The sequence below is a fragment of the Belonocnema kinseyi genome, chromosome 6 (genome assembly GCF_010883055.1).
Source record: "Belonocnema kinseyi isolate 2016_QV_RU_SX_M_011 chromosome 6, B_treatae_v1, whole genome shotgun sequence".
Taxonomy (NCBI): domain Eukaryota; kingdom Metazoa; phylum Arthropoda; class Insecta; order Hymenoptera; family Cynipidae; genus Belonocnema; species Belonocnema kinseyi.
Window position 1 is genome coordinate 58,498,257 of NC_046662.1, and position 13,168 is coordinate 58,511,424.

Sequence of the window (13,168 nt, forward strand, 5' to 3'; positions counted from 1 at the left end):
TGGACAACAACAAGTGCGAGATTTTCGATAATTTCGTTTAAACTATTTTTCTAGCTGGGATCTAGAGTTCCCAGTAAGTTTATTTCAACAACACGTTCGTTCCCTAAAACCACTCCGACGCAGGTCGCTGAACAATCTCTCTAGCGATCATTCCAGGCGAAGAGCTTCACAAAGTCATCATACGTCACAGATCACACAAAATAAAAAATATCCAATTGTCACTTATTATATTTCGAATTAAATAAGTTTATAATTAATACATCACTAGAAAATTCCATTCAAAAATAAGTTTTTATTCGGCAGGATCACTTAAGAATCTTTTCATTGTATCATCATTTGAGGCAAGGAAATTTGTAGTAAAGTATCATTTTAATTTCGCATTAATTTGCGACTACATAAGTTTGGAAAAGTCAATATTACGGTACTTTAGATTTACCTTGGAATGAAAAACGGCAATCATATTATTTAGTTTTAAATTCAAGCGACCCTAAAGGATCGCTGGAGGCTGCTTTAATCAAGGTAATGGACCAAGCTTCCATCGTTTTCAAGTGCCCATCCTGGTCCAAAAGTGGTCTTATTATTCAAGCGTGAATAAAGAGAAAACTTAATTACGAAGTTTAGCCTGAGTGGTTAATATAAATTTTCAATGAGGAAAGAGAATTACGAGGTTTCTTGCGAATTAAAATCCCAAGATTATCCCTAATTACCATCCATCTTTCTTTCAGTTTCTTTAAGAAAAGGGTCTAACTATTTTTTAAATCTGGTTCGCTATATACATCTCTTATAAAATAAAGTAAAATCCTTTCTAACCTTTTAAAATATTCTAAAAGTATAAAAGGGATAGGGTAAATTGAAGTAGGAGTAAAAGCTATTTTTAAGAAGAAACTGGAATTTTCCGCAGTCTGTGAATCGTGACCCATACCACGGTATATTTATCTGGAGATATATTGGCTCCAGATGAATGCGGGTCATTGTAAATCTCACATATGCATGTGTGAAAATAAAGCGGTCGTGTGGCCACTTGCCAAGAAAGGCCCTAATTCAACATTTTGATCTGAACGGCAGCCAAATATATATGGAAGTCGCTACTATCGGCGAGGAAATTCGAGTCCTCTGGCTTTGACGTTGAAAAAGTAAGTGAAGAAAAAGTGGCAACCTAATGAATGAGTTATCATTTTGAAGGTGCAAATGTTGTATGTTAATGAGCCGAAAATAAATGAGCAATAAATATAAAGGATTATTTAGGTTGGTATTAAAATACGCGAGATGTGCGTCGCTTCTAAATCCCTGATTCGACTGGGGCTCTACATGGTTCGAAAGAAAAAAATACGTACCTGAAGGATTTTCATGTACTTTCACCCTGTGAAATCCCGGTCGAATCGGCGACGCACATTTATCGAGAACTTCTTGTAAGTATGAGTAAACATACCTTGCAACCATTCTTAAAAGGCTGTTATTATAATTTTTTAAAAAAGTTTCTTGAAAACAAATAATAAAAATCTAAACACAAAGAAATATATTTAGGTAAGGATTAAAATATTTCTAGGAAATAGATTGCTATTTTTTATTTGTCTACTTTTCCATATCTTAGATTCAGATTTATAACTTCATATATTCGGTTTTTACTGGTTCTTATGCTCATTGCAGAATAAACAATAAATATATATCATTATTAAATTGATGTTGAAATCGTAACTTAAGTTTCAAATTTACGTTGTTAGACACTAACAAGAAGAAGTCACGAGATGTGCGTCGCTTCTAAAGCCCCGCTTTGATTGGGGCTTTACAGGGGTCGAAAGAAAAAATACGCTCCTCATAAATTGTCATGTTCTTTCACCCTGTGAAGTCCCAGTCAAGTCGGCGACACATATCTCGCGACCACTTAGATATTTCTAGCATAAATCACTGAATGGAGCTGGAAACTTGTATAATGTTACAGCGGCGCATCCACAGATACCCTACAGTGTGGGGAGGGGGGCAACCTTATACCCCCCCCCCTGGATGCGCGCCTGTAATGTTAACCTCAATTTATGGAAAGATATATGTTTTGGGCGAATGATGCTTAAAGTATGTTTTGAAATTATCTGAATTGATTGGTTCAGAACCAAACAGAAATATTTAATATATTTTTTATCAACATTAAAATGTCAAAAACGTGTAGATTAGGATGGCTCTATTATTTTACAATTTTCGATTTTTTCATTAAATAAAATGATAATAAGCGATATCCTTTAATATTAAAAAGGCCTCAAAGACATAAATTAATTTTTTTGTAACAATTATCATTTGTTATAATATATCTTGAGAGGTGAAGTATGAGAAAAGATTACTTGCTTTAAAAATGTTTATTTTTCTAACCAAATCAAAAAGTTTACAATTTGCATACTCGATATTTATTGTCAAATGTTATATTTTGACCAGTTAGTAATTTTTTAAACCACTTCCAGATAATTTCACAATTTTCTTTCACTAAATTTTTTAACTTTGAAAAAAAGTAAAAATGAATTTTTTATTGGGAAAGTGCAAGTTTCTTTTCTTTGGCCATTAAAAAATTCATATTAATATTTGTTTCATAGTTGAAAAAATATAAATGTTGATATTTTTTATTCCTACAATATATAAGTTACTATTTATTTATAACAGCAAGAATAAAATTGAATATTTTTGCAATTACTGAAAAATATAGCTTAATATTTTTTTACATTCTCATCATTTATGATTGAAAAAGTATTAGAATTGTCGGAAATTTGACATCACACTTTTTCAGCGGATCTCCACGTTTCGAGACCCCTTGAATCCGAAAATCAGATTTTCATGATGGCGTCTGTCTGTTTGTCCGTCCATCCGTAAACACAATAACTCTAGAAAAAATGAACGAATCAAATCCATCTTTGGCATACTTTTTCCAGGTCGTAAAAGAAAGGACGAGTTCGTTAACCAGCCATTTTTGATAAAAATTCAAAAAGTGAGCGCATTTTGAAAATTTTTGAGACCACTTTTTTCTGAATTTGAAAATACTATGTACGGATATTTTTAGTATTGAAAAGAACAAACAATTTATCCTGATGACTTTTTTCGATAAAAAGAAAATTCTCAGAGTTATAGCGTTTTCAAACATTTTTTAATCAACCGAAAATCAAAATTTGAAGCCGAAAAATGCACGATATGAAAAAAGTCAAGAAAAGAAAGACATTTCTTTTTGGAATCCCTACAAGATTATCATAAACAATTTTTGGATTTTCTTCAAAAATCGAAAATTCAAATTTTGATTGCACAAAAAATAATGGAAAATAAAAAATTCCATTTTGTGGACAAACTATGTAGTATACAAAAAAAGATGAATTAACAAAAATGGTTATCCCAAAAAAGATCTACAATTTCGTTAAGAATCACTTCTTGATAGGACGCGTACTTCTTGTTTTATTCGTGAAAAATAACGTTGAAAAAAGTAAAATAACAAAAAATGTGTGGAAAAATGACGAAAGTTATAAGAAAAAAAAATCCAACAAAACCTGTTTACAAATGTATGTCGGAAATCGAGCGCGCAGCGCGAGTGTCACAATGAGAATGTGTACCTCAAAGCCTACAGAGCTTTGAGAAACTTAATCTTTGATTATGCTTAATTAAATAGACAATTCAGAATATGAAGACGCATATAAATACTGCCATCTAAAAGAGATCTTTTTGATAAAGTTTTTTTCAAGCATTCCAAATGCAAAGAATAAATATCCGAGCGCGAAACGCAAGGTGTAATTATGTTCGAGCGCGAAGCGCGAGGTAACCTATTATCGAGCGAGAAGCGCCAGATTCAACCTTCGCGCGCCCTAGGCGCGTTCAAAATTGGGAGCGCAGCGCGTGATAAGACTGTGCCCGCAAAGCGGGCAGATTTTTATTACTAAAGAGATACAATAAAAAAATGTTCAATGCTGTTTTAATCTTTTTTTTATTGATCATTTAATAATTTAGAAAATATTCCTGTATGAAATATTTAATTAGAAAATAATCAATGGAAAATAATAAAAAATATCCATGTAAAAAATAATCATGTAGAAAATGTCGACGGAATACACAGAATTGTTTGAAAAATTATATTGTTTAAAAAGTTTTAGAATAATGTAAATAAATAATTCCCTTCAAGCTATTATTTAAAGATCTCCTGAGATTTATAAAATTATTTCACGATTAAGGCTAAGAAACTTATAACCACCTTATACAATAAAAAAAATGTCGAGTTACATTACCATTGTTAAGTGATATCTCGTTATCATCAATCATTAATCGTTATTGCTCTTGCATTTAAACGCAAAGTGCACGACACCTAGGATAACAATTTCCAAGAAGAATCATAATTTGAAATAATCTGACTCATCGTTTATTAAGGTAAACAAGTAACTTACGGCTGAGAAATATTGTATGTGCAATTGAAATCTAAATAAGGAAATGGGCCATTGTTGCACTCATTAAAAACAAATAATTACAAATTTAATAGTTAATTTTTTATGATCTCCAAAAATTAAAAATATATTAGAATATTTTATGAAATTTTTATAAAGTACTAAAAGTTATTTATAACATATCAAGACTTATTTATTAAAAAAATGCCGACAATATGTATTACTATGCGGAGTTTCTGCATGTTTTAAAAACTGGTTTAATAAAGGTGACTTTTAAGGTCATCTTACAACATTGAATTTGTAAGCGGTGTAATGATTTAGATCACTACCACTTCTCACATCAATAACGAGAAGCAAATCACTAATTAATTTCTCAAGAAAATATGCTAAATATCAAGAAATTTTAATTTTAAGATATTTTTTATGTTCTGTACTAATCAATGTTATGTTACGTACGCAAAATGTTATAAATAATTATATTTAAATTTGTCTTAACTTTCTTTAATGTAAATAATAATACAGAATGCCAGGTATGTTTATATGAATATTAAAATTTCTCTGTCATATTTTTCTTCATCCCGAGGCGGAAAGTTGGAGTAAATAAATAAAATCCGGAATTTATATTTGCATTAGTTTTAATGAGAATTAAGTCAATGATTTGATCAAAGTAAGAGAATGAATTCACTGAAGGAGCCATTGAATTATTCTCTCTCACATTTTTCTAATAGGAAGTAATTATTCTGGAAACTTCACGTCTGAAGAAAAATTCAATTTCTCTAGGTAAGTTTCTTGTATTTGTCAGTCGCTCATTAGTCCACTTTTTTGCGGTTTCAGGACATTGAGCATGTCGACGTGCTGACAGTTGGATACGAGTTAGACGGTGTAAGAAGGATCCTGGATCTTCGATTGAATACTGATCTCATTCCCGTCGGCTTTCAACAACGGCACCAACATGAGGGTTCTTATAAAGTTGACACCCCTTCCAAAGTTGTAAGTGCCATCATCATTTCATCAATTTTAACCCCTTTCTTAAATTTTTTCATTACATTTTTTCTGAAAAAAGATCTTTGCTCCGCTGGGCATTGAACCGCAGAATTTCCGATTGCCGGTCGGGTGGTTTTCCCTTAAGCTACTAGAGAGATCGAAAGAAGAATCCTTTTACAGAATTCTTTTTTTCCCTTTCTTAAATCTAATTTATTCTTTAAGTTCTCGAAATAATTGTCATACTTTATTAAATACTAGATAAAATAGCGTACTATGCGCACTTATTTCATGTTTCTTATTTGGATTACCTAGTTATCGAATTCAAAGTTTACAAAGCACCTTTCTCACCAAGTGCCGCTCCCTTCCATTACCTCTGAATTCGTTACGAGCCTTGAGCGTGGCATTCAAATGCGCGTGCGCGAGACAATATTTAAATAATCCGCCAATGTGTCTCAGAGATAATTCCCGCCAAGCCCTAGGGGCGTGGCTGAACCATGCGGGCGCTTAGTGAGAACCTCGTTCCAATATAAGACAAGAAGAAGAGGAAAAAAAAGCTTTGTGAGAGACTAATGTATAAGATTTTATCGCAACCAGAATGAAAAGTAGATGTTTACAATTTTTAGGTCGCCAACTTGTTTAATTTTTAATGTTTTTAGTTTAAACTCATAAAATTTTTAATATCTTTTTGAAATAATTCTATTCTGAAGATTCGCAATTAAAAATTCTTTTTTTTTTTAATCGTAATAAAATACATATTCTTAAATTTCGATAACTTTGAAGATCAAAAGACAAATTTTCAATTTTCAATCTTCCGATTTCAAGACCAAAATTACTCCATTTTTAATGATAAAACTCAAAACTTGCATAATTTTAACTTGTGAATTTCCAAAATTAAAAACTCTTCCATTCTATAGATTTACAATTCAAAGTTCTATAATTTTAACATTTTTTTTTAAAGTTCAATTTTGAAGATTTTCCATTCAAAGATCTTTAGGTTTGAAGATGTGTAAATAAAAATGGTTGAATTTTGAAAACCAAATGACAAGATTCCAATTGTAAATTTTCCAAATTGACGAAATTTCGAAAGCAAAACACCAACATTACCGAATTTTTAATCCTAAATTTTCAAATTTTTAAAAAACTACAATTTTCAAATTCATAAGTACAAATTCATGATGGTCTTGAAGATCATAAGACAAAAGTAGAGCATTTTAAATTGTAAAACTTTAAACTTGCATATTTTTTATTGTAAATTTCCAAAACAAAAAAGTTTTCTATTCAATGGAATGGAAGCTTCTAATGTGTCCCCTAAGGGTTTACATTTTTCTTACACCTTCTCTATTCCTTTACACACCCTCCACACACTTACTTGGTGGTGGAAGGGGGACCTACAGTTTAAGGTGGGTTCCGAACCACCAAGAGCAACAGCCTTAAAAGTACTTAGAGAAAACCTTTTTTTCTCTAGAGGTACCGGTGGTCCCATGACTCTCTGGAGATGAACAACTCCCTTGCTAGGCTATTGTTCACCGCATGGGCCACCGAGACTCTTCCAGAGTGCGAGGCGGGAATCGAACCCGCAAGCCGAAGGAGTGAGTCCAAAGCGTACGTTTTAGCTCCCACGACCATCGTCCCACTAAGTTTTCTATTCTTAAAGATTAACAATTATAATGTATACAATTTTGAAGCATTAAAATTGAAAACTCTTAAATTTTAGATATGAATGAGTAAAAATGCTTACGGTTTTATGATTTTTGGAACTCAATAAATTAATAAACCGATATTTTAAGCTTTTTATTTTTTGCCCTTGAAATTATTATTTTTAAAAATTTGATTGCATTTATCTAAGAAATTGTGCATCCCTCTATAAATACGATCACAATACGATTTTTATTATGTACATTGAATTTATCAAAAATTACTGATTTAACATTTATCATCCGAATTTTACGTTAAAAGTTTATTTAAAAAATTAAGCCTTTTGTATTTCGAAGAATGAATCATTATTTACGGAATAATTAAAACTGACAAATAAGAATTTCCTAGAAGAAAAAGACTAATGGTTTTTAAAAAATGCAATAAATTATATTACCGGTTTCTTAATGCACTTCCGAGTCGTCTTAAGCATAATTCAAAATAAATTAAAATTTTATTTCCACGTGCACCTGTCTTAATATGAATCAGGAAAACCACATGAGTCATACACTATTTTTTTTAGCTACAGCTAACTCCAGCATCGATCGACGTCCATGAAGTTTGCATGGAATATAAATTTATAATTGCATAATTCAACAGGAACAGTTGACCAAATAAAAAATTTTCGGCCTCACTAATAATTAAATCAAATTAAAAAATTATTCTTCGTAGACAATACTTTATTATTTATTTCAGTTTATTTCATTTTATCACCAACTAAACTTGATAATAAATTCTAAAGCAGAGTCGTTGAACGTTTCAAGATAAAAATAAATCTCAAACAGCTTCTGTTTCCGTTGATATGATTTTTTCTACGATGCGAATAAAAAAACTCATATTTTTATTCGAAATTTTGTCGGAGAAATAGTAGCAACTCTATCCATTTCAGTATTTTCAGGCAAAAAAAATTAACTTAGTTAAAAAATGTTTGAAAAAATAATTGATAATTAGGAATTTCGAATTGAAAGCATTTGAAATTAAATATATATATATATATATATATTGAACGATTCTGAATTGAAAACTTTCCAAATCATATAATTTTAGATCAGAAAAAATTTTGAAAAAAGGATAATATTTCGAATGTAATGAAAGGGAATTGCACCTGTATAATTGCCTAATAAAAGCATTTAAAATTGAATAATATGAAATTAAAAATGATGGGATATGAAAATATTTTGATGCGCAACTCTCAAACTTGAACAATTTCGGACTTAAATTTAAAAAATTGGTCAATCGAATAATTTCGAAGACAAAGCTTCTGCAAATTGCAGAAATTCGAATTTTTCTTTCATAAAAAAATATAATTTAATATCATAATGGATTAAGCAAATTTTTCTATTTGCAAAAAATAAATTTACCATAATTATCAACCTGCAAAAGTGAGAATTTACAATTATAAACATTAAAATTGAATAATACTGAATACACGTTTAACATTGTTTTAAATAGGAAACATTCAAAATGAAACATGTTCTACATTAAACCTTTTATATGGTCAAATCTTGTAAATTTTCAATTGTTTAAACTAAATTTAAATCGTTTAAAAATTAGAAATGTTCAATTACAAACCTTTGAAATAGAATTATTTAAAAAAACATTCAAAATGAAGCAATTTCTACTGTTGAAGTTTGAAAATTAAACAAATTCGAAATTTATTTTAAAACTAAAAAAAATTATAATGATATTAAAACTTTTTTATACTCAAAATCCTTAAAATTCAAGTTATTTGAAACAAATTTAAATAATTTAACAATTAAATCTTTTTAAATGGTTGATTATACTTTTCTAAATTAAACTATTTCAAATTTAATTTATTTTTAAATAAAAATAATTATATTTTCTGTGGATATTTCTAAAACATTAGAATTTTGTAAACTTGAATTTAAGAAGTTATATTCTTAATTTTTCATGGTTTTGAATTTATTCTAGACACACTGAAGTCAAAAATGCTTAATTAAAGATATGGTTAAAACAGGAACCAAACAATTTAGAATGCTCAGGCATAAAATTATTAAAACTGTCTATCAAGGCTTTCAATATGGATTTTTGCAATTTCGAAATATTTAATAGTAAAATTTCTCTGACATTTTGAATATTTCAATTTAAAACTACAACATTCTGAAATTTAAACTTGGATTCTGCCAGAAATATGAAATTTCATACCAGATATTTTCGAATTTTAGCTTGAAGGAAAAAAGTTTAGTTTCAAGGCCTCAAAAATTAATCTGCTTTAGAATTGCGTAAATCGATTAGATCGATTTTTTTACTAAAAAATTAATTTCTATCCAAAAACAATCACTGTCGTATTCGCCGTTCAAAATTGAAGAATTCTAAATATTGTGAATCTTCAAAGCTTAATCATTCTGAACATGTTAAAAATGATATTTTTTCGAATTGGAAGCTTCAATAATGAATGAATTAAAGCTTGAAGAGTAAAAAATTTAAAAATTTCAAACTTTTTGTATTAATTGAAGTATTTTAAATTTTTGAATCGTTTTTTTTGAAATTTACTCATTTTAATCTCAAGTACAGAGTTGCTAGAATTTTCATTTTTTAAAACAGCCAAAGAAACAATTTAACTTAAATTTTAGTTCAAATTTTTACGTAGTGATACATTTTTTCTCTGCTTGACTGTATTTCTTGAAATTATTGATTACTGTGAAAAATTAAAAATTCGATTTTCAATCGCTACCGAACACCATTATATTTTTATCGCAATCCGCAGCCAAGCCCGTTGCAATTTATAATCAGCGTTACTTTTAGATTGTCCACTGACACATCGATTACCTCGAAACTGGATAACATTTTCTGATCAAATTTTTTTGGGCTTTAATCAGCAATACTTCATCTCGGAAGTGGACTTCTGTCTTATCTTTATATTGCGATTTCGATTTTACAGAATGTTTTTTCGCTGTCCTGAAAAATTTCAATTTTTTTTATTGTCTACTTCTGAACTTCCTCCTTTCATATAAAATAATCAAATAAATAATCTTAATTTGCTTTATACTATTAAAGTGAAAAAATTTTGCTCTTGAAAATCTGACAAGAAAAAACGTGCTAAATTTGACGGATCCCTAATTAAAGGTCACATTTTGAATTATCCTCTTCTCTCATGGAATGCAGGGTCATTAACACTATAGTCTCGTATAAATTTTTTTTTTTAAATTCGTTGTGACAGCAATAACAAGCTATTATCAAGTGTGAGTTCGTTGTGCTTCATTCTATATCTGGCTTTGAATTTTACCAATTGCCTTTCTTAATTGAGTCGACTATGCCACTCGTTTTGAATAGTCGTTATCATTTGCATACAAGAGAAAGAGACACTGAGCCGTATTCGTAATTAGTCGGATACGCGAATTACTCACTTCCGTTTCCATAAAAATGAAACAATATCTTTATTTCCCTCGAATACCCTCAAAAATATTCATTGTATAATTGCATTCGAGTTTAATTTTGAAATTTCTAATAAAAAACTCAGCTTTAAATGTCGTTAAATTGAACGCATTATTTCAAAATTATCTTAATTGTTTACCTTCAAAGGCTTTCAATTTAAAATTCTTTTAATTAAAAATCAGGGTGCTTTTCCTATCTGAAAACCCTGGAATATTCAGGAAATTTTTATATACCTATGGAAAACCTGACAATATCAGGGATTTTTTTTAATGTTAGGGAATTTTTTCGAGACGGTGCTTAATTTTTTTTAATTACAATATTAAACGGAATAAAAAATATCCGTTATTTGTAAAAGCTTTATATCATTGTCTCGAACTATTTTGTTGAAAATGTATTATTTTTTTTGTGAGATTAATTTTTTTAACTGAAAATTCAACAATTCAATTCTTGATTAAAAATTGATCGTTTTTAGTTAAAAATTTATTATTTTTGCGGAATTAACTTAAAATCTTTTCTTAAGACTCCTTGCTATCATATTTTTCATACTGACCAAAAAATGTTAATTATTTAAACAATTTTTATTAAAAAATGCACATTTTGACCATTTTATGATGATAAGGCTTGATTTTTTTATTGCGGAATCAATTAAAATGTTTTGCTAAGACTCCTTGCTATCATATTTTTCATAGTGTCTAAAAAATGTTAATTATTCAAACAATTTTCATAAACTAATCTACGTTGCTTAAATAATTAACATTTTTTGGTCACTATGAAAAATATGATAGCATGGGGTCTTAGGAAAAACATTTTAAGTTGATTCCACAAAAAATCAAGCCTTTTCATAAAAAAATTGTCAAAATGTAAATTGGTTTACAAAAATTGTTTAAATAATTGGGAATCGTTAGCTATTCTTAACTTACTGTAAGCCCACACCCATTATCTGAGATACTTTATACAAAAGCTATGGGTCAAAATTAGCTAATCATTGCAAATCACGAAAAATTACTTTTGTAAATTAATTTGTTTATAACATTATAAAGAAAATTTTTTTACTTAAACCCACTAATAAATTATTTGTATATAGTTTTTACATTGATTTATGAACTTTTTTAATGAAGTTCAAAGTCTTTGAAGAAATAGAGTCAGTCGATTTTTGTCAAAAAATGTGCTTTTTCTCCCACTGTGCGGCGGCTCAGTTGCTTAATATGTATTTAAAAATATTTCATTTTCTATGTAAAATCAGTCATTATAAATCAAATATTCAAAACTTTACAAAAAACTAAACTTTAAAATGTTATTGTCTATTTAAAAAAAAAATTTTAATTTACAAGTAAAATTGTTGAATTTTGATGTATATTAAATATTGCACACCTATAATTCCTAGAAAAAAATCGAGTGAGTTAAAAAGATATTTAGAAGTTCTGGAAAAATTCAAAATTAATTAAAAATTTGAAATGATTTAAAATAATTTGAATAAAGTGTCTACGTATACCGACAAAATCCGATTATTCATACCGAAATTTCGGTGCGAACAGACCACGATGGCCTAATTTAAAAACTAATATAGATTTATACAGATTTAAAACAAAAAGTATAGAAGCTTTGTGAGAATTATGAAAGGCTTCAAAAACATTTTCTTCAGGTTCCTAGGAAAATTGAAAATTACTTTTTATTTTGAAAAGTCTAAAAATATTTCTAAAATTGAGCTGCTGCCGGACCTCACTTTTCCGGCGTGCCGGATCGAATAAGGGCACAACATTTTTTGAATGAATCCTGACAGGACAAAAAGAAGAATTCTAAAAATATTTTTTTTACTGAATTTATAAAAATTTCTTGCAGTAATTGAATTTCCAAAAGGTAATGTTCTAAACAAATTTTGAAAACTACGAGAACTCATCCCGCTCCAGCCGAAAAAATTGATGTGCCCTTATTCGATCCAGCAGCTCAATTGTTAAAAATGAATCTGACAGATTTTAAGGAAATATTTTGTATTTTGCTGTGTGTAAAAAAATGTAAAGAAGAATTCGAATCATTTCAAAATTTGTTTAGAAGTTCTGAAAACATCTAAAAAATAATTTAAATTTTAAATACATTTTTAAACTGATTTTTAAACTATTTAAAATGAAAATAATTTAACTTTTAATTTAATAAATGTCTATAATAAAACTGTAATCGTTCAATTTTTAATATTTCTAGTGTAAAATTAATTTAAATGATTTGCTGCTCAGTTTTTATTTATTTGAAAAAACAAATTTGAAGCTTAAGAGTTCAAATTCCTTAATTCCATTGACAGACAACTTTAATATAGTAGGAATACCATCCTAAAATATTTATAGACAATCTCATCTTAATAATCATTGTATTCCCCGACCTTGATCATTGTTACAAAAGTATGAAAATTGTTCCCAGCCGCGTAGCGATTCTTTTCAGCAAGTGTGACTAATAAGAATCATTTGTGAGTTTCTCTCACATTGTTAGAAAAACTCGTATTTTCCTTAGTTAGAAAACAAACAAAGAGAATGTCAGTCTCGCATGGTGCACTATAATCAGACTGGAATAGTTAGTTGTTGCTGATCGCGAGGAATTCTCGCGTGCCAGCTTTTTGATATACGAGGGTAGTTCAATAAGTCCTTAGAATGACCAACAGATGGCGCGCGAATCGCTCCAAATCATCTGTTTTCAGTCAGCACCACTCCCGACTA

The 13,168-nt window shown here is 29.1% G+C and overlaps 1 protein-coding gene across 1 annotated transcript in view; it reads left to right on the plus strand.

Annotated features, from left to right (window-relative positions):
- Positions 1-13,168, plus strand: part of LOC117174735 (disintegrin and metalloproteinase domain-containing protein 12) — a 170,000-nt gene that overhangs the window by 106,351 nt on the left and 50,481 nt on the right. Inside the window, exon 3 of the mRNA XM_033364067.1 lies at positions 5,229-5,384. Coding sequence (XP_033219958.1) covers positions 5,229-5,384 — 156 coding nt within the window. The remainder of the gene's footprint in view (positions 1-5,228; positions 5,385-13,168) is intronic.